Genomic DNA, 22,929 nt, shown 5'->3' on the forward strand with positions numbered 1-22,929 from the left:
CCCACACTGGGAGAGGTAAATATAATGTATCTCTCATTGCTCTATGGAATTCTGGGATTGGCAGTTACTTAGAATTCTCTATACTCCCATGAATTACAATGCTAGAGTGGTCTTTTCTTAGTTTCTCAATAAGCTACAAAGGCTAAGATTCGAGAGGGCAGAGCCATGACAGTTAAAATTGTGTCAAATTAAGAGATGTTTAGTTCCCACTAATGATATTAAAGATCCATGGCTATTAGCATGGGCTAGGAGAGGATTTTGTGTCATTAAAGGAAATTTTTGTCCTCCTACATTCAACAATTAATTGAAACCAAATGGCATAGATCCATAGTGCAAGCTGTGAAAAAGGCCATAGTTTCTTTCCTTTGTAGACTTTGATATTATTTGAACTGCAATCTGTCTCATTGTTCATTCTTTACAGAACCAATAAGTCAGTTTCTGTTGTTTGTGCGTATGTATGTATGTATGTATGTATGTATTTATTTGTGGGTTCATCTATAAAAATAACCTTTTTAATAGACAGAAAACTGCAACTACAAATGCCTAACTCAGGAGGTGTGGGCATATATTTTACCTAATAACAGTGGAGTAGATTATAGATTGACTATGCGACTTTTACCATTGGGAGGAGGGAATGGTCTTGAAAATATTTTCTTGTGTGGGCAGCTTTCGCACCAGGGTAACAAAAAACTTTCAGCAAAATGGTGAAGAATTGTTAAAGCAAGATGTAAGGAGAAGTGGTTGTTGTGGTTCAACGGGGCAATTTGACTGCTGCCTTTTCAAACATTAGGTTATTGTTGCAGCCTATAGATGCTCTAAAGGGCAATGTGTGTTCTCTTTAGCCACTTTATATATATATATATTTAGCTTTTTATTCTTTTTAGAAATGTATGATTAGTGGTAATTATATAAAGTAAATAGGGCTGCCATCTGATACAAGACATTTTAGTTGATTAATCATTTAATCTCAATCAGTTATGTAAGTCTTTATATGAAAACATCGTTAGAGCAGAATTTTTAAAGGAGTCATGTGAAGTCTTTACTGGCAGGATTGGAAGAGATACACATTTTAATAATTATGATGAGAAACTTCTAAGTACGCATGGCAAATCAAAATACCTGGAAGTTTAAAAAATGTTAGTCTAGACTAGATGCTAGGATACTACTATCAGAAAGAGAAAAGAGGATATCAAGACAGAAAGGGTATTGGGAAGATCTTGACCTGCCCACTTTTTTGCTATGTAGTCTTCCCCGATTTCCTGAAAAATTATCATCATTTTTGGAACATCATCTGGGAGCTATGTTCCAAAAATTTAATTTCAATGTTTAAGGTGTGGTAGAGGAATTTATTTATTTATTTATTTATTTATTTATTTATTTATTTACTGTATTTGTATACCACCCCTCTCAGCCTTCCGGCGACTCAAGGTGGTTTACAAGGCAAAATTCATTGCCACCAAAATGCAATTACAATATAAAAATGTTAACATCAATAAAATCATAACAACTGTAATAAAACATAATTCAATAAGCACTCATTAAAACAATGTCCAGTCCCATCATGTAGTTATTCATGTCTTTGACATGAATACCCATGAGCTTCAAGAGTAGTCAGCTCACTGAATTGTCAGAGGCCAACTGCCTCTCTGTTCTAGCTGTTGAACATCAATCTTGTTCATATTCTCTAAAAATCTATGACCTAGTATAGCCAAGCTAAACCCTCCACACATATAAAGGTCTTAAATGTAAATGAAAGGTCAACAAAGTGAGTGTATTCTAGGCATGCTAACCTCTCAGGACTAAGCAGTAATCTAAAAGCAAAGAGGCTTTCATCAAGCACTCTTTGTGAGAACGGAACACTGAAAGAGATTTTGTGGAATGAAGCAACAGTCTGGTGGTTTATCTTAGCTGCGTGAAATTTCCTCTTCCACATGGCCTCAGCAAGAAACAGATGGCATCGTGGAAGCCCAAAGTCTTGCACAGTTATACCATATTGTGTATCAGGCAAAACAGGCAAGAAAAGCCATATGTTATAAACATGGGAGAGTCTTTGCTGGCTTTGAACTGTAGGCATTGAGGAATCTTTTGATACAGTGTCTGAATTCCTTGGCTCAGCAGATAAGACTGGACATAAATCATAGAGTCTATGATAAACAAGTTGTGTCCAGAACCAGCTATTTGGGAAGTGCCAGCTTTCAAAAGTAAGTGGATGCTGTCAGAGATGAGAGGAATAACTGAATTGGACAGGATAAGTCTCCCATACTGGAAATACTCTAAAACAAGTAAGGTTTTGCTGCCAGCTATTCACTCCTTTGGTGAAAAGGGTCTAGTTGCACATAGAGTGCCCCCAGAGCCTTTCTTGAAGGAGCCGTCATGAGAGAGATAGAAGATGAGGAAGAAAGAGGGACAGACTCCACTTACAAAGGCCCCCCATAGGAAGCAGATATCCCAGATGCCTCTGCACTTGCCTTCCTCCCAGTCAGTAGTGGTTTTTGGCACCCTGGAAATGTAAATGAGTGACCCTGTTGGCCGTCATTTGTATCCAGCCCATAAATAATTACAAATGCTCATTGGGAGTGTGTGTGTGTTTCATAAAGGTTGTGTTTCTGACTGGGGCATGGTTATGTGAAACTATGGATAAACTTAGTTGAATTACCAGAATATCATAGCATTACATCAGATGACTTAGAGATTCAGAGATCCTCTCTTGGAATTTGCTTTGTCCTGCAGATGATTCTATGGTGTACTTCCCCATAAGTTACTGTAGAGTTTTTTTTTTTTTTTGGTCGTGTCAGGAGCATCCTGTTTTGAGAGAATTGGCTGTCTGCAAGGACGTTGCCCAGGGGACGCCAGGATGATTTTTGATGTTCATTGGAGGAACTAAAAAATTCAAGAGACGATAACTATCTTGGAATCTCTAGGTCACCCAATACAATTCTGTGGTATGTACACTCAAGCTGGCCAACATTTGTGTGTAGTGGGGCATATTCTTGAGGGAAAACCTAACTAATATGGAATTGACTTCCACATAATCACTAGCTTAGATTGCTTATTAAAGGATTTAGACCTTGGTGGTAATTAAATGAAATCTCTGTGTTCAGAGGCAATCTTCTCCTGAAGACATTGGGAGCAAAGAACTGGTGTGGTCTATTCACTTTTTAAACTTCATACAGCTTGAAAATGAGATACTGGGCTAGCTGAATCTATGATCTGATGCAGTAAAATTATTTTGAAATTATTTTTGTGTGCATGGCTACAGAACTTATCATGGGCTACAGTTGTATGTGGTGTAGCAAAAAACAAAACTATATATTGATTTTTATTCTTAGAAAATACAAGGAGGGAAAAAAGGACTTGGCAAGATTTAATCTCCACACAACAACATGGCCTCCTTGGAAACAGAGGCAATGTGATTATAGCCCTATGTTATTAGTGCAAAATGGCTTTTAAACAAGGCAGATTGAATTAAGTGTCCTAATAGAAATCGCATCCAGAGTAAATAAGAGAAAACCAGAACTGCTGGTGAGTAATGCATCTGTCAGTCATTTCCTATTAGAAGAGCAGAAAGGTGTGGTTAGCCTGTAAGGGAAGCACAAACATAAATTTGGATTTGCTTGTTGGGTTGTACAAGTTATCTTAAATGGATATTGTGAGGACTATGTTGACTAGTACTACATTTGCCACTGCTCAAGCTCAGTTTTCTTTATTTTCTTTTGGAAGATGGAAGAGGGATCGAGAAAAGTAGAGATATATTATAAAAGTATATATAAGGTAATAATACTATATGTTGAAAATAGCAATAAATATTTGAAGTATCCACTGAAAGAAGAGTGTATTACCTTTGTTTCAGTATATATTAAAGGTATTTTATGTTTCCTAACATATTTTGATAACAGTTTTTAGTGCTTATAGAGTGTTCCATTATTTTATTTTGCTGCTTTCTTTATTTTAGTTTCATGTGCTGCATTGGTTTTACACCTTGCACAAGTTTTATCTTCAGTTTTTTTATGTGCTGTTTTTATTGTTGTATATTGCTCCATGTTTCCTGATTTTAGTTTAGCTGTTCACTTTCCAGAAAACTTCAACAGTCCAATAGTGTGATAAAAACAAAAATTAAATTAAATTGAATGGAACTGAACTGAACTAAATTTGTGTGCACTTTACTGTTGGTCTTCAAATCTCCATAAGAGAGAGATACAGTTTGAGAGAGAGAGAAATAGAGAGAGAGAAAAAAAAACATCTAAGTAAATCTCACAAAATTCAGAAGTATTTCTGCATTTATCATCTTTATCCTGACTTTTAATTATGATTAAATCTAAAGGGTTACATCATCATCACCGTAATCCGTTTATATCGTGCCTTTCTCTCAATAATGCGGCTCAAGAAAGTTAACAACATATTAAAATAGTATACATTGAAAACAGTACTGTACAAAGTCAATAAAAGTATAAGTAACTTTATAAGTTGAAATAGTAAGAAGGTGACAGACAAGTTCTAGCATTATGTTATCGTAGTTTACACTTCTCAGGGCCCACATTGGAGGAAACCAAGGCAGTGTTGACAAGGCTATAGGACTTAATTCCTTTTGGGACAACTGGCTCCAGTGGTAGAAAAAGGGCCATCCATCTGTTTCCCATGGACCCATCTACACTGACAATGCAATATGGCAGCTAGACAACAAATGGCCATGAAAGCACGTGAAAGAAAGTCCTTAAAGCAAATCAATTATCTGTGGTTTATGTATTTATCACCCAGGTGTCAATCTGGTTCCAGGTTTTCCTATGTAATCATCAATACCGCTTTGAAACTGAATTAAGTGGTCAATGTAGGTATGCCCCATGTATTCAGCAGACGTTCCCACCAGCAAAAGAAAAACTGGGTATATCACTCAGCAGTGTGTCCTCTCCCTACAAGCAACATGCTGCATCAAGTCTAGTAAAGGATGCTAGTCCATCACCAATATTAAAGTATTATTTATTTATTTATTTATTTGTCACCACTTTACCACCACTTTAACTGCCATGGCTCAATGCCATGGAATACCACTTTTCTCTCTCTCTCTCTCTCTCTCTCTCCCCCCCCCCCCCCCCAAGGTGGGGAACTCAAAGTGGTTTCCAACATAATTATGGCAAAATCAAATACCTCACATACAAAAACAGTAAGGTGCAACTGCCAGTCCAGCTAGCTTTCCATGTGGAGCAAAATGTCTTGAGATGCTCTAATTGCCAGTGGGTTACAATTCATATAAAATAGATATATTTCAAACTGGCACATGAAATATTTGTTTATTTAGAACATTTATATCCCTCCGTGGAGGGACTCAGAATGGCTAACAACAGCAAAAAATTCAATGCTACACAATAAAAAACTTTTTAAAAACAACGTACATAATAAAAAAGTTTTAGAAATACATATAAAAGACAGTTTGCTGAGTTAAAAACATCATCCAACTCAATCCAAACATTGTGGTCCAATAACTCTTAGTCTTTACCGGTTCAATCCATCAATCTGTGAATGCCTGATTCCAAAGCTAGTATTTCAGTTGATTCCTGAAGGTCAGGAGCAAGGGGGCAGATCTAGAACCAAGAACCAAGGAATTTGGTCACTCAGATGTTTGACTGAATGTATTCATGATGTGTGTACAGTATTGGGTATAGTATAGTTTTCTGTCATAGGCATTCTCTCTCTCTCTCACACACACACACACACACACACACACACATACACACACACACTCACTTACTTTTCTCTTCCACTACTTTTCTGAATCTACCATAATGATAATTTGTCTGGAAGGATTGTTTTTGTTATATTTTAATTCAAGAGCTCTTAAGCATTTTAAATCTCACTTTGTAGGATAAATATTTCAAATCAATAAAGGAATGATATGCAAATACAAAGCATGAGTTAAATGCTAATGCTGATATTCCCAATAATCATTCGGAAGAAACAGAATAAAAACAAAATCTGTAGAATGTTGGTTATTAGCATTCTAATTGGGGTATGCAGTGTTCAAGCATGGTGGCTCCTTTCCTTCTTCCTGTGAAGAATAGGATGCTTGACTTGTCACTATGAAGAGAAAATACTTTTTTTTTCATGCCATAATGAACTCCCATAGTAATAGGAAATGATGTTCTTCAGTCTTGAGAATAACTTGTACTATGGGAAAATAACATCTACATGGGATGCTTGTCTTATTTAGAAAATAAAATGCACCAAGTATGAAAAAAATGTCATGCCAGCAACAATCTATTTAATAAGAACTGCTGTAATTTGTCACATCTGACTTTTAACTTTTGTCTAATGAGCAAATCAGTTCAGGATGCGTCATTTTTAAAAGCATGGGATTATTCAGCAGTGATGTTTACAGAACCATTAAGAGCAGGCAAAAACATGAGGGTGTCTAACGGTTTTTATGCAAATCTAGTCTGTGCTGGCAGTAGAAAAGAGATGAAAATATGACTGTTTATTTCAATACGGTGTTTTCTACTATACAGGATTGAGCCAAAATGAAACTCATAACTATTTCTGTGTGGTCATGTACTACCCAGGGTTGCCGGGTGTGTGTGTGTGTGTGTGTAGAACTGCATACAGACATGCAAGTGAAATAATTTTTACCCATTCACTATTTTATGTGGTGAGAGGAAGAACAAAAAAAACCAACTCAGATTATGATTAATTCAGTGATCTCTTTCATGCCATTTGAGATTTGCTACCTGAAATGACAACCTCGTGTGCTTGGAAAGGTACGAGTAGATCTGGTCCTTGAACTCTTCTCCTTGTAAGATGACAATTGATTATATTTGTCAATTCTTAGATAATTAGCTTGCTGTAATTACACATCTTCTATCTGTTTCTAGTTGGTGTGTTCACTCTTGTGTTTGCAACCTATATGACCTTTTATGAACATCAGTTTAGTCCTACTAATGCTTGTCATTATGTAGTGTGCATTTCTCAGTGATGCTCTTCTCTGTCAGCATAATCCTAACACTGTATCATTGGCCCTTTAAGGTCTTGGAATGGAAAATAAGTAATAATGCTGTCTCTCTTGGCTGATGCTTTCATTAGCTCAGGAACATTGTGATGGGGAATCCAAATGCTAGAAGCCATACTTTCCCTGACAAATTGTGAGAACTCAAATTCATGTCCCAAATAACTGATTCATAACACAACTCCAATCATTTTTGAGAGGTAAGACTCAGTGTGTAGAGTGGGATTTCCTGTAGTCCAGAGATCACCTGTGGATGAAAAAGTTCAAGGCTCCTTGTTGTCGTGGGGTTTTTTGTCTTAAAATAGAACATTTCTTCAAATAGAGATCTGTCCTCTGATAGCTCTTAAAATTAGGAGGCTGTATTGTGTGAAGGAGGACACACTGCATGTAAATGGGCAGCAGATTGCACAATATACTAGCCACTCTATGCCTTGCGGAAGTTATCTTGTAGATTCATTGCCCTGCAGATGTGGTTAGGCAACAGCTTTCATCCACCCTGGCCAGTACAGGGAATCACAAGGGTTGATGGGATTTTTCATCCATCTACATGTGCTTGACACATGTTTTTGATCTCTATATTACAAATTCTGAAATTGAAGCAATGAGGGTTGTACTGTTTAATACCTCTGATGTTCTCCACATGTAGGGATTGGCATGTGGGACAAATGCCAAGAGTAGCCCTGCTCAGTGTACTAAATCATCCCATGCAGAGGTTGGGGAAAATAAGTGATATGTTTGTGTTTAAATGTAACACTTTTAGGATTCTACCATAGTTTCAACGTAATTCTGTATACTGCTAGCTGAGTCTCCAAGGACTAGTTGTTTGTACATAACCAAAGCAGCATGCAAGGGAAGTATCAGTTGGCCTGAGAGAACTTTAGAAAAGAAAAAAGGGGAAATAAAGTCAGGGAAATGATCTTTAGGATTGGCTCAATGGAAGAAAAAAATCTATGAAAATTGAGCATGCTCATTCTGTTTAGTCTCAAGTAGACTAGACTCTTTTATATTGACACTTGATGTAAGATGCATTGCTTCAGTGCTTCTATTCTAGTTGGGGCCATTGGCTGGATTCAAGCCAGAGTGTCTTTTGCAGAGGAGAGGGAAAGAAATGGAAGAGGACAAAAGTGTTTTTTTTTCCTGGAATCCTGAATAAGAGCATTCTACAGAGCCACCCTTGTGTAGTAAAATATATAGATCAGGTCCATTAAGACACTGTTTTTACCAGTGTTAAGCTGCTCCTGCCACCCTTCAGTTTTCAAATGTTGTTCTTAGAACAACACTAAATCAACATTTGGATAATACTTGTTTTGTTTTTTTTAAGAAAGGGAAGATTTTTTTAAAGCCGCATGCAAAAATCTTTAGGATAATAAAACAAGTGTCAAGAGAATGCTCATCAAGTTTAAAACTATCACTTTATGTTTCAAATACATGAACAACAGATGTAAAAGATTATTTCCAGAAGGGTAGCTATTTTAGTCTGTTCTGAAAAGGAAAAGGCTTTTTAGTGGACTGCTTGCAAAATTATGAATTTCTGACACTGGCTTATGCAGCCACACCAACTAAATTGGATTTTGTGTGCTGGCATGGTTTAATAGGGGCACATACACAATTCTTAGGTGAATTTACGGTGTATAAAACTGGAGTGACAATAATAAATAAGAATGAGGTTCATTTTTTTGTGAAAGAAAAAAAAACCTCCCAGCCCCAAGGGATGACCTTCTTAAGGTTCTGCAGATGTCTCTTCTGGCTGCAAAAAAAGATTGAGGAAGATGGGATCAGCGGTGGGATCAGATGGGAGAAAGCTGCTTGTTATGCTATGAAAGTGTCTTCTGATCCTGAACTCTGGCAAAGAAGGATCACTACTTCATATACTGATATAGGAAGAACTGTGCCTCCTTTTTATCAGTTTCAACCATAATCTGATTGACACCTAACTACCCTTGCAGATCATTTGCAGTTGTAGTTTCCTATAGAAGTGACTGTAAGCTGCACAATATCTTCAGAATTTGTAACACACACATTGGTTAGTTGCTTATACTCCACCTTAAGTTTTATTCCTTAGAAAGCTTTCATGTGTATTACAGTCATCCCTTCATATTTGTGGTTTTGATTTTTGTGCATTGGATTATTCATGAATTTGATTGAAAATGTTCTCACTAGGAATTTCAAGATCCACCATTGTAACTCTATGGTCAACTTCTTCTAGTCATGCTTGAGGACTTAAGATTTCTAGAGTGAGCACCTCTTTAGGAATCTCTAGATCCTCCAGTGTGATTCTCTATTCTGCTTCCAGGGCAAGTTCACCATAAAGTAATATTGGAAGATCTATAAATTCCTAGAGATTGTCTCCAGTATATCTCACTATTTTTTTTAAAAAAAACCCAGCAATTTCATTATTCACATTGTTTCACTTTTCTATGCCTCTAACCCTAGTGAATCTGGAAGGCTGACTGTATACTGTAATATATGCATGCAAACTGGGGATGATGGGAGCTCCAGTCCAACATCAGATTGAGAAGTATCAGATTTGGAAAGACTGTTCTAGTGTGCTTCTCAATAGGTTCTTAATCCATTTTGTGAATTGGGTTCTGCACCTTTAATTGCTCCTTTAATTAAAATCTAGAATAAAATACAAGCACTGCTTTCATGAACACCACTGGTCCCCAACCATCATGTTGCCTTCAACAGCACCTGCATTTCCACACATAATTATCTTGACTCATTTTCTTTTCTAAGTAAAAATGGAACAGATAGAAGTATCTAGCTGTCAGTCAGGGCCAGAAATGGGAAATGCTTTGCCTTCCAAATAGCTGAACAAGAATGTGCCATTACAATGTAACTACACCAGCCCGCAGAGTGGAGTGGAAAGGGATATATTTGACCATTCTTGTTAGGTGGAATTTTTTGGATCCCCAATGTTTTCATTCTTTCCAAAAGACTATATTGGTTTAAATAAAATACATTTTGTTTATTTGGTTAATTATTTTGCAATGATTCTCTGTGACAGATTCCTTCTCCTACCTGTGGCTGAAATTAATGATAATGTGTACTGAAAATAATCCTTCTTGTCTCTTGCAGTCTGTTATTTATTGAATAATAACTTCAGTCCAGACCTGTGCAATGAAGATGGATTAACTGCACTGCATCAGGTAAGCATTTATGAAAGATGAAATGTGACATCTAGGATGAGCTTCTTTTCATTTGGAACCAATCAAGCAATATTTTCCTTGTTATGTCTTGGAAAATCTGAGACCTATAAGCCTGAAATGATGGGGTTGAAAAGAATATTTGTCGACAAGAAGAACACTGGACTGTAGACAATCGTCACAGTTTGGGACTTATTTTGCACAAAATTCACATGTAGTGTTTTTTGTGCCTTACACATTCTCTGCCCAAAACAGCATTTCCTGCCCAGAATTGATATATATATATATATATATATATAGATAGATAGATAGATAGATAGAGAGCGCAGAAAATGCTGCTTTGCAAAAACACCCTGTATGATTTTTTTTTTTTAAAAAAAGAATGATTACCCAGATACGCAATTTTCAGCATAGAAAACAATGGTCATGTAAGAGATCTTTTTCCTGGATAGAAAAGACTTTATCCTTTGTGGAAAATTATATTTTCTACATAAAAAATATCACAGGTAAGTTTTGCACGGAATATGCCCCAATCTCTGAATAGTCTTTATAAACTTTCGAGTTTGCAAAGATTTTTTTCTGCAGCAGGAAAAAAATTGCTCCAATTATTTCCTGCTTCCTTTGAAAATAAAATTAGTAAAGAATTACATTCTTGCTATATGATTTCTCTTTTATGAGGTACAGTAATTGTGGTCTCCATGCCTCCATACTATGTATGTATTTTCTGCCTTATGTGGCTAACAGGTAACGGAGAATTTAAGCTTGAAAAATGGTGGCAAGAGCTCAGATCCTCAACCTAATCTAAATAATCTCTCCCATCATTTCAATCTACCCATCAGTGTATTTGTGTAATATATTGCCTTTCCCTGAACAATATTCTCAACACCGCTCACACCAAAGCAACATAGAAAATAACAACAATGCATTAAAAGTAAATAAACATCAGACAGTAAATCAATTGATACACAAGGAAAACATCAATAACAAAACAATAATGAATAACAACAATAACTTCATTGTCAGCAAGGACAACATAATGTGTCTTTGTGAGCTTGCCAGTTTGTATATTTGCTCATTGAAATATTACTATATACAAAGAAAAAAAATCAATTTAGAACCATTTTAAAAAGTAAGGAATAATGGAACAGTCAAGTAGTATTTTAAACAGTTTAACAATTACATCAAATTAAAGAAGCATCAGCATTGTGGGCATTTAAAGTATTTTAAAGGAAGGTAAGAGTAGTTGTAGATCCTAAGGATTGCTTGGAAGAGGGCAAAACTTCTGTCAATGGTAAACAAATCTAGTTCCTTTTTTTTAAAAAAAACTCTGATAGTGAATACAGTTAATATTGAGCCAATGGCTTAACTAAACAGGAGGCAAAGGACACAGTTATAGTGCTGTGATTCCATTTTAACTGACATGGTGCCATCTTGTGGAAGTTTTTAGGGAGGGTTATGTAGAAATCTTAGACAGTGAGAGCTAGTGCCCCACCAGACTACAAATCCCGAGATTCTACTGGATATAGTTATAGAACCATAGTGCTATAATTGTTTCGTGTGAAAGAGTGCTATATGTCTACAATCAGCTGAAATTTGAGGCAAATGGTATAGAGAGAGAAAGCATTATTGACCAATAATGAAGCATATTATAGCTACAGTTTGGTAGGGTGGTGGAAGAGAAAATTGTTAATTCCTTTTCTATCTATGAGCAAAAATATGATTATCCAAGGATTACTTTATACAATGTGTGTGACAAATGCAAGATTTTTTGATAATGTGAATCTTTGCATTGACATATATTTCCTGTGCAAATAAGGAAAAAAGGACCTTGATGCTGGATGCACTATCCCATGATTGTTTCTATTGTTACCATTTTAAAATTGGGCCTGCTGAAGTTACTCTGCCCATCTTTTTTGGTGAATCATTACAGGTAGCTATTGGATAGCATCCCTAAGTAATAGCACATTCTTTGCCCCTTTATCCCATCTCTAGTCTATGCCCAGAGTTTGACTCTTTATGTATCTCTGTAGATAAAAGGATAGGCTCAAGTACTTTCAGTGAAACAGATGTTACTAAAGCCTCCTTGTAATCTGTTCTATTACATTATACATCTCCCTGAATATTAGAAAACAGGCAGAAATTAGAAAAATAAAGAAAACATCCTTTCCAACCAAACTTCCATGAAATGAGGCCCATGGCCAACTCCCCTCTGTTTCACTTGTATAGTTATAATCAGTTACCAATGATGCATCAAGGGACAGAAAAGTGGAAGCCCCTCCCAGGTTTTAAGAGAAAAAATGGTCTGTGCAAAGTCAAACTTACCTTTGTTGAATTTGATTCGTCAACAGTGCTGCATAGACAACTATGAGGAGATAGTTAAGCTTCTTCTGAACCATGGGGCTAATGTCAATGCAAAGGACAATGAACTGTGGACTCCTCTGCATGCGGCCGCAACATGTGGGCACATCAATCTGGTGAAAATCCTGATTCAGCAGTAGGTGATACTTTATTCTTTGTGTTTTCTGGTGGGTTAGCCTTTTTGTGGGATATTCTGGACATTGGCTGTGGATATCTGTGCTTCTTCATTTGTGGCAAATTCCTATGTTTTAAATACCACCAAGAGTGCCCCATATAGCAAGAGTGAGAAATATTTCAGACTGACAGCCAAATTCAATTTCAGAGATATTTGTAGGGGCTGCACTGCATCTTGGACTCTGTGCTGGGAGAAAGGTAGAATATAAATTAATTAAATAAAAACCAAATGTGTATACTAGCATATTTTTGCCCACAGCCCTTCACTACTACCAGCAATTAAGCTTGAGGTGAGGCAGTTGAATCTTTTATTATGGAAAAAACCCACATAAACATTAGGGAACTATCAAATGATCTTGTATAGGGAATCAGACATGGCTAATTCAGAAATCAGAGAGAGCTGGATTGGGTACCTACAGGTTTTGAAGTTTCCTACCACTGACTTATAGGATCTGCAATTTGAGACATTTTCTGGAACTTCACATCAGACCAACATCCTTGTCCAAAATTATTGAATCTTAGACTAGCCCCTTCAAGGTATTGGGCAGTTGTAGGATGGTCAGGTAAGGGGGCAGCACTTTGAGAAGTCCTTACAAAAATGTTGAAAGAGAGTTAAAGAACATGTGCCATTAGGAGAACATTTTCACATCTCCAGATTCATTGCACTCTATATTTTAGCATTCCTCTTCTGCTATTTGGTAAAAGAAGTGTATTCTTCCATCTTGCCAGTGAAGTAGAAACAGGGGGTCATTAAACTGAATAAATATTTATGTAAAATAAATAAAACACAATATCAGGGAAAATACAAGTTTAATTAATATTTTAGTATTAATGATAACATTAAGTATAGATTTGCTGTCCCATTGTTTGGTGGTTGCTGAGTGGGAGCTAAAATCCAGCAATATTTGGAGGCCCATAGGTTTCTCATCTTGGCTTTAAAATGAATGTTTTATTTATAGATATTTTGGAGTAACGACATCTGAAGAGCAGTAAGCTTCCTAATTCTGTTTTACAAACTGGTCAGAATGTAGTTGATGAGTCTTTTGCCAGTTTCTGACACTGGCCGATGTCTGGCTGGTTATCTAGTGCCTTTTGAGATTATGGGTAAGGATATGTTCCAGCTAGGCATGTTTTGCATACTTAATGAAGAATGTGAATGTAGGTTTACTTTAAACTCCCTGCATCAATCCAGTTCTCTCTTCTTCCTGTCATCTTTCTGGAACAAAATTCACTGGTAGACTACATTCATTAAAGAAGATGTCAGGTTCAATTCCCAATGCATCTAGGTAAGAGTTCATCTGTATATGGTTTTCTAATTGCATAGTGGCACATAGGAAGGCGCTCCAGAGAATTACCATTACTGCCCAGATAATTATTGGTTTCCCTCTCCCCTTTTTGAGAGAACTTTAAAATTCCCACTTCCTTAAGAAAGTTCAAAATATTCTTAAGGATATGGGATGATAAAAATAAAGACAAATAGGCTGAGAGTTAGCTTTTAACTTAGAGCTGTGTCTGTATTGAACTCTATGGTTTTACACTGATGTGGCATTAGGACCTCTTCGAGGAGAAGATGGGGCAATGCTGACAGGGGACAGAGAAAAGGCAGAACTACTTAATGCCTTCTTTGCCTCGGTCTTCTCACAAAAAGAGAGTCTTCAACCTCAGCAAGATGGAGTGGATGAGGGTTTGGAAGACATCCAACCCCAAATTGGGAAAGAAGTCGTTCAGGAATACCTGGCCGCTCTTAATGAGTTCAAGTCCCCAGGGCCAGATCAACTACACCCCAGAGTATTGAAGGAACTAGCGGAAGTCATTTCGGAACCATTGGCAACCATCTTCGAGAGTTCTTGGAGAACGGGAGAAGTTCCAGCAGATTGGAGGAGGGCCAATGTGGTCCCAATCTTCAAGAAGGGAAAAAAGGATGACCCAAACAACTACCGTCCGGTCAGCCTCACGTCGATACCGGGCAAGATTTTGGAAAAGATTGTTAAGGAAGTGGTCTGCAAACACTTAGAAACAAAAGCAGTCATCGCTAATAGTCAACATGGATTTATCAAAAACAAGTCATGTCAGACTAATCTGATCTCTTTCTTCGATAGAGCTACAAGCTGGGTAGATGCAGGGAATGCCGTGGATGTAGCGTACCTGGATTTCAGTAAGGCCTTCGACAAGGTCCCCCATGACCTTCTGGCAAGGAAACTAGTCCAATGTGGGCTAGGCAAAACTACGGTGAGGTGGATCTGTAATTGGTTAAGTGGACGAACACAGAGAGTGCTCACTAATGCTTCCTCTTCATCTTGGAAAGAAGTGACAAGTGGAGTGCCGCAGGGTTCCGTCCTGGGCCCGGTCCTGTTCAACATCTTTATTAATGACTTAGATGAAGGGCTAGAAGGCATGATCATCAAGTTTGCAGACGACACCAAATTGGGAGGGATAGCCAATAGTCCAGAGGACAGGAGCAGAATTCAAAACGATCTTGACAGATTAGAGAGATGGGCCAAAACTAACAAAATGAAGTTCAACAGTGACAAATGCAAGATACTCCACTTTGGCAGAAAAAACGAAATGCAAAGATACAGAATGGGTGACGCCTGGCTCGAGAGCAGTACGTGTGAAAAAGATCTTGGAGTCCTCGTGGACAACAAGTTAAACATGAGCCAACAATGTGACGTGGCGGCAAAAAAAAGCCAATGGGATTTTGGCCTGCATCAAGAGGGGCATAGTGTCTAGATCTAAGGAAGTAATGCTACCCCTCTATTCTGCTCTGGTTAGACCACACCTGGAATATTGTGTCCAATTCTGGGCGCCACAATTCAAGAGAGATATTGACAAGCTGGAATGTGTCCAGAGGAGGGCGACTAAAATGATCAAGGGTCTGGAGAACAAGCCCTATGAGGAGCGGCTTAGGGAACTGGGCATGTTTAGCCTGAAGAAGAGAAGGCTGAGAGGAGATATGATAGCCATGTATAAATATGTGAGAGGAAGCCACAGGGAGGAGGGAGCAAGCTTGTTTTCTGCTTCCTTGGAGACTAGGACGCGGAACAATGGCTTCAAACTACAAGAGAGGAGATTCCATCTGAACATGAGGAAGAACTTCCTGACTGTGAGAGCCATTCAGCAGTGGAACTCTCTGCCCTGGAATGTGGTGGAGGCTCCTTCTTTGGAAGCTTTTAAACAGAGGCTGGATGGCCATTTGTCAGGGGTGATTTGAATGCAATATTCCTGCTTCTTGGCAGGGGGTTGGACTGGATGGCCCATGAGGTCTCTTCCAACTCTTTGATTCTATGATTCTATGATTCTATGATTCTATGATTCTATGATTCTATGATTGTGCAATAGTGATTAGAATGTAGAAAGATGAGTGTTTTGTTTTGTAATTCTACATATATAATGTAATTAGGGATGGCATTTAATTCTATTGTATGATGTACAATGACATTAAAGATATTATATTATATTCTAGTGAATGGATAGATAAATAATATTTGATAAAAAAGCTTCCTATCTGCAAATATAAAATACCTTATGTTTATTATATTCCATCCCTGTAGGAGTCTGTGTTGCTAAATTCAACCTGAAAACAAATTAACCACAAAAATAATTAAAACAACTAAATTAATAAATAGCAACATTAACAGAAAATGGAAACAGTGTCCAGATTTATAAACCAGGTTAGTTAAAAATTAGGTAAGTTAAAAAAAAGTAATTTCACAAAATAGGCAATGAAACAACAACCAAACCATCTTGGCTCATCCTATCAAAAAGTCTATAAGACATTCACCCAAATGTAGGGTAGAGTCCCATAGTTTGGTGTTACTGATGTCCCATAAGCTGGAGAGATATGTAGCAAAGTATTTCTTAGTGACTGTAGTTATGGTTCTTCAGATGTCTTGAAGGCTTTAAAAGAAACGCTTTGAAACTAGACTATGGAGTCTTGCTTTCTACATTTACAACATACTTTTTGGAATATGAGACTTTTTTTAAAAAAAAAGTAAACAATACAAACGTGATCTCCACCATTTCATGCTTTTGATGTAATGTCTCATTACACCCTCCTTCAGCAGGTTGTTGGGAAGACACAGTTGCTAGTGGGGGCTTCATATACATTGCCCTAAACTCCTTGAGGGACAAGGGAAATGCAAATATAAAAAGATTAATAAATCCCACTTAGCTTGTGCCTCAGTAATAAGAATGTTTTAGTCTTTGTCCCGTATCAGTTGACTCTCTGTACCAGAAGGGGCTGTAGGGTACAATTTTGTTTTGTTTTGTTGCAGAATACAACACAGCATGTGGTTGTTCCAATCAAAGTCTCATTCTGTAAAAAGGCTTTCAGATCAAAAAGCCTGTTTAAATATAGAATCAAAAGGCTTCAGTGTCAGAACATGGAGCCCAGAGAGACCTGTAGAAGTAGCAGTAGTACAAAGAATGTCTGATCCTGTGCTTTGTTTGCTGATTTAGACACACACTATAAAATAGCTGGCTAGTGCGGTTTACATTGCAATTTCCTCTGTTCTCATGGGGAAGAAAAAAATGAACATGAATATCAATGCAAGTGGTTGCTTGGTCTTCACTTCAAAGTCTGTAAATGTCAAGACAGATCAAGTGTAATCTGTGTTAGAATATTATTTTCGCATCGAGGCTTCATGTGGTTCTGAATGCAGAATATGGCAGTTTTGTCACACTTGGTACCTTTCATAAAATGATCCCATCTTAGTAATTGCTGAGAAAAATGTGGGCATGAGAACAAAGAAAATGTGTGTGTCCAGTGCACATCTTGAACATGCACAGTAACTCCCAGAATCCTCCAGTAAGCATGATTATTGGGCTTACTCTCTGGTGGTAACAAATCCCTAGTCTAATGACTTTTTCCTCTACTTGTAGTTGAATGCATCACTCTCTATCCCAATATTGTTAGAAACATGCTTTGTTTGGAATGCAATAAAAGGCCTTCTTAGTTGCTGCTCCCAGAGATTGGAGCTCCTTGACAGAGGAAACCAAGCTATCTCCATCTTTACTGGCAACATTTTTATTAAAATACAGGCTTTTGGCTTTTAAGATGTTTTCTGCTATATCTTTCCACAGGATGATAATGTTAATTTCTTCTTACATATTTTAAATTGTGTACATGTATGCTATAGCTACAAGTTTCTATTTTGTCTTATGCTGTAGTGATGTTCAACACTTCGGGCAGAAAGGCAGGGTGTGAATATAATAAATAAACATTAGTTTAATTAAATCTATATAAATGTGTCAGCCAGGCATTGAATGCACAGTGTGAGATGGTGGCTCTTTTGCAAGCAAACAAAGAATCCATGAAGGCAATTTACTTGTTGGAATCTTCAAATGGTAGAATGATTCCATGGAAGGCAAGATACAACAATGCGTATTACTAACAATGGCAATCCTCAATTTCAGTAGAAATTTCATTGGCAGTTCCTATAATAGGGTTGTTATAAGTCAGAAATGACTTGAAGGCAGATAGCAGTAACAACATCTCAAAGATGTGCCTTCTAAATCATGGTACTCTTGATGTAGTTAACTCCTCATATGGTTTTGTTAAAAACAGTGTTTGATATATCAGAAAAATATACAATAATTTAAAATTGTGAGATGTACATTAGCTTTTTTGGATCTAAATTCTCTGAAGGCACCAGATACTGTCTGAACTTTGAAGCTAAGTAGGATGAAGACTGGTTTGTACTTGGATGCAGGATCACCAAAGAATATCAGGTTTCCTAGATTACCTTTCAGAGGAAGGCAATGGCAGCATATCTCTAAATAGGTCTTTCCTAAGAAGACCCTACTAAATTCATAGGGCCAGGATACATTGACAGGTGACAAGAAGGCACATACAAGCACAATGGAAGTAATATATAAGCATTATGACTAGTAATAATTCTCTTCCCCGTGTGTTTGAGTTTTCATGTCTCCTATTGAAAGCCTCTGGTGGCCCTGGTTTCTAGGTGTGTGCATCTCTCTCATGTATGGCTTTCTTCTTGCAGTGGGGCAGACCTGCTGGCAGTAAATGCAGATGGCAACATGCCATATGACCTCTGTGAGGATGAACCAACTCTAGACATCATTGAGACTTGTATGGCATACCAGGGTAAGACAGGATCTGGAAATCTTGAGTATGGGACTTGCTTGCATTTTTCTATTTCCCGTGGTGCTTTTTAATGTGGAAGCTGAACAGCTACACAGGAGTGAGCAACGGCAACAGATCTGGGACCTATTTTCTACTCCTAGACTGCTAGAAATGCCAAAAAGCAAATGCAACACAGAGAAAATGCCAGAAGCACACTTTAATTTATTATTATTGTTTTAAAAAAAGTTAAATACTACAACGGGGTCCTGCAACCTATTTAAAAGGTGATGTTGCTTACCTGGGGTTCCTGGAAAGGCAATTCACTTTTGGGGGAGCAAGAAATAGGTGTGGTCAGGGGAATCTAGAGAGGTTGATGACTACTGCAACAGCCTTGAAAGGGGCTTTGCCTAGCTTGATCTAGGACATAAAAACTACAGTCCTGTACATGCTTAACAAGCAGGATATTTCCATTGCACCACAGTGGTTAATGCATTGATAACCTCCTAATTATTCTAATGTAATTCAATCTGCATGAGGCTGCCCTTGGAAGCTGCACCTAGTACAAAATGCAGTGGCTTGATTATTGACTGGAATACAATGTTGACATCTTATAATGACAGTCCTAAAAGAATGCACTGACTGTCAATATGTTTGTGGTCTGAATTCAAGATGCTTCCGATGACATTTAAAACTAATAGGGAGCTCAATACTTGAGGGAGTGCCTCAATTGTTTGCTTTGAATCTGCTGGGGAGAGGATGATCAATACACCAATTAGGTGAATACACTGTTTGCAGAATTTGTATAATTTCCTCCTCTTAGTGGTCCAATTGACAGCAACATTGGTTCCACTTAGGCAACAAGTAAGAAACATGGCTACTTATCAAAGCTTTTGGACCTCACTGATTTATTTCAAAATGAAAAGGCAAATTGTTTTAAAGATTGCTCAGAATGGTTTTAACTTGTTTACATTGATTCTACTTTTACACCACCCTGAGATATTTTTTATATAGTCAGGTATAGAAATGTTTTAATATATAAATATATGTATTATTTATATAGGGATAGGATTGCACTTTTAAGGTATCATTCTGCATTCATGAAAGGTTTTAGGTTTAATGTATAGCAGGAGTGGTCTATAAGTGTCACCTTTGAGATTAACCCCCCCCCCCAAAAAAAAAACAACTTTAGAATGTAGGGGTTTTGTATTTTTTTGCAATGTTTAAATGTTTATTGGGCCAATTTACAGTAGTCCCAAGAGAAATCTTCTTTTGAAATAGGAAGTGAAAAAAAAATTGCCCACAGACCAAACATGCTAATTTTCACCATACTTCAAGCCCCCTCCCCTGCCCCTTTTTAAATAACACAGGATAAGCAGAAGTCATTATTTCAGGGGTTCAGTGGGGCAGGTATTGCTCTCTGTTTCCTGGGGATCTAATGTGACCATTGTTGCCCATCAGGTGTACTCTTCATGAACCAGTACTGGGCTGCTGAACAAAAGAAAGCCACTTTTCCATGCAAATGTGAGCATCAGGCCCTTGCTATGATGCACATCAGAGCTTCAAGCTTGATGCTTATGGCTACAGTTCATTTACATCCAGCCATTCCATCCACTATAAGTGTTGCTTTCTCTTGTTCTGTATATGTGCCTCACATCCAACCAGTATGGAGTTTCAGTGCTTAGCAGGGGTTTCTGTAGTTCAGTCCCCTTAGCAAGGGTTTACTCTGGAGTTTTAATGATATAAATTTTCTTCACATAGATACATGAATCCTGATGCATTTGGGAAAGGGAGATTTAGAGCTGACAAAGAGTGGGATGGGATGCCTAATCTTTTCCTCATTTGTTTTACTTAACCACCCCTTTTTTCCTCCCAAAAAATCTTGACTTCCCCATCATGTAATATGAATCATGTGTTTCTGAGGACACGCATTCCTCATCAAGCAGCCTTTTTTCTTAACATAAGGACTACATCATATATGTCTTGTTTAGGTTTCCTTATAAGCCTGCCAAACAATTTCCACATAAAATAAATATGACTGGATGCTGTCTCCAAGAGTCTAAATTTTATCCAACTTGCAAAAAAAGTTATTTTCACTGTCATTCTCCTCTTGTTCACTGTAGGCATTACACAAGAGAAAATCAATGACACGCGAGCAGCTCCAGAACAGACAATGGTTGATGATATCACAGAGCTTATAGCAACTGGGCAGGAACTGAACATAACAGATGCACAAGGTGCTACATTGGTAAGACACATTTCATTGTTGTTGTTTTTTTAAAGCTCAGGGGATGCTTGAATTCAAAAGCTGTTTGCTTTTAAATACAATAAGTCTTGCACATCATCAAGATTTTAGACATTCCAATTTTGGGGAGCAAGCTCAAGAAATGACTAATATTTAAATTGGGCAAAACCTTTTAAAACAGATAAATATTGTGTTCCACAGTGCAAACATCCATTTTCCTCCTCACTTTTCAATGAGTGTTCAAGGGATTCAATGAGAACTCCAAGGTTGTTTCTATGGTTCACAGTGGAAAGTAGCATGTTTGTCATATCCACAATAAGCCAAGTTTCCTGCAGAAATCTGGTTTGTTGTAATGTCCAACCATACTTCTTGTAACTTTTCCTTGGAGCAGGTCCATGTCACTAGGTTGAGGAGCCTGACTTTTTCTAGCTGATCGTTGTTTAATTTGTCTTTTTTTAAAAAAGCTGTGTGGTTTTTGGGGGTGGAAGTGCTGCCTATGTCTTCCCCTCGCACACTGTGTGAGGAAAATAAAGGATTTACAAAAATCTATCTACTATTGTAATACCCACGACCCAAAGGAGGGTTGCTGGACAGTTGCTTTAAAGACAGCAAACAATAGCAAAATGTGATTTCATGTGAAACAACTAACAAAGAAAGCCAGGAAAGCAACAGTACATAGTATAGAATAATATTTGTTTGTTGGGAAATTGTAATGTGGCTTGGTCTTCTGTTGATTTTTAACACTTATTTTATTCTTTATTGATAAACATATATTATTTTATCCTATCACTTGTTGATAATCTGTTCTAACTAAAGTAACATTTTCAAGCATTAATTTGGTTGCATCTAATTTGATCTAAAAACAACTTGGTCCAGTGTGATGCTGATGTTAATATTCAGTTGTGGATGTTAGTCTTTCACAATTGATAATGGAGTACTTTACTAGCAGTATTATTCATTCATGTGAAATTCCACTATTGGTTACATAAAACTGTTATCCATTGGTTCTATTCAATGGAATATGGGTGCACTGAGAGGCCAAAAATATGTGCATAGATAATAGATATGTCAATTTATTTCCCCAAGTCAGTGTCAGTAGCAGAAGGAGCCATACAACATTGTTCCCCAGTTCAATTAGGATATTGGATTAGAAAAAGCAGTACCCAGAATTCAGAAATTTACTATGAACAATCAAAGAACAAAATTAGTGTTTAAAAAATGGTCTAACTCCACAATAGCCTCAGACTGATGAGACCCAAACAGAATTGGATGAGATATTAGTACAAAGAAGTCTGGCCCAAGATAGAACTTAGGTTTCTGGTTATATTCAGCTGTGGGGAGGAATTATTATTGTTGAGATGCCATTTTAAAAGCTACTGTATTCTTCTTCTTTTAGTTACATATAGCTGCTGCCAATGGATATCTGCATGCAGCAGAGATCCTTCTTGACCATGGAGCAAGACTGGACCTCAAAGATTGGGATGGCTGGGAACCCCTCCATGCTGCTGCCTTCTGGGGACATGTATGTGTTTCAGTGAACCTATTTCAAAGAAGACAGATCTAGCTATGGTTATTTGGCATAAGCCCATATACTATTAAATGTAGGTTTTGATTCCTTCATAATCTGCTTGTTGACTTCTTTAAAACATTTCACTAGCTATAGTAGGAAGCAAGAGGCTGCTTGGCTAGATGAATCTTCAGTTTGGTGCAGACTGGTGAAAAGTTATAGTGTTCATTTTGGGTAGTGGTGATAGTGATGACTTTTATATTAGTTTCTGTAAGAAACAGCAATTGTTTTGAATGCTTCTAACAATTTGGGTCCTTTGTTCTTTATTACAGATGCACATGGCAGAATTGTTAGTATCCCATGGTGCAAGTTTGAGTGCCCGGACAGCCATGGATGAGATGCCAATAGGTGAATTGTAATTCTGTC

At 37.4% G+C, this 22,929-nt stretch overlaps 1 protein-coding gene across 2 annotated transcripts in view; it reads left to right on the forward strand.

The window, feature by feature from the left end:
• Positions 1–22,929, forward strand: part of PPP1R16B (protein phosphatase 1 regulatory subunit 16B) — a 135,726-nt gene that overhangs the window by 105,235 nt on the left and 7,562 nt on the right. For both annotated transcript variants that reach the window (XM_060772236.2, XM_060772237.2), the window contains exons 3-8: positions 10,070–10,140; positions 12,486–12,631; positions 18,672–18,775; positions 20,875–20,999; positions 22,393–22,518; positions 22,836–22,911. In XM_060772236.2, the coding sequence (XP_060628219.1) occupies positions 10,070–10,140; positions 12,486–12,631; positions 18,672–18,775; positions 20,875–20,999; positions 22,393–22,518; positions 22,836–22,911 (648 nt within the window). The remainder of the gene's footprint in view (positions 1–10,069; positions 10,141–12,485; positions 12,632–18,671; positions 18,776–20,874; positions 21,000–22,392; positions 22,519–22,835; positions 22,912–22,929) is intronic.

The sequence above is a fragment of the Anolis sagrei genome, chromosome 4, assembly GCF_037176765.1.
Source record: "Anolis sagrei isolate rAnoSag1 chromosome 4, rAnoSag1.mat, whole genome shotgun sequence".
In the NCBI taxonomy this organism is placed as follows: Eukaryota; Metazoa; Chordata; class Lepidosauria; order Squamata; family Dactyloidae; genus Anolis; species Anolis sagrei.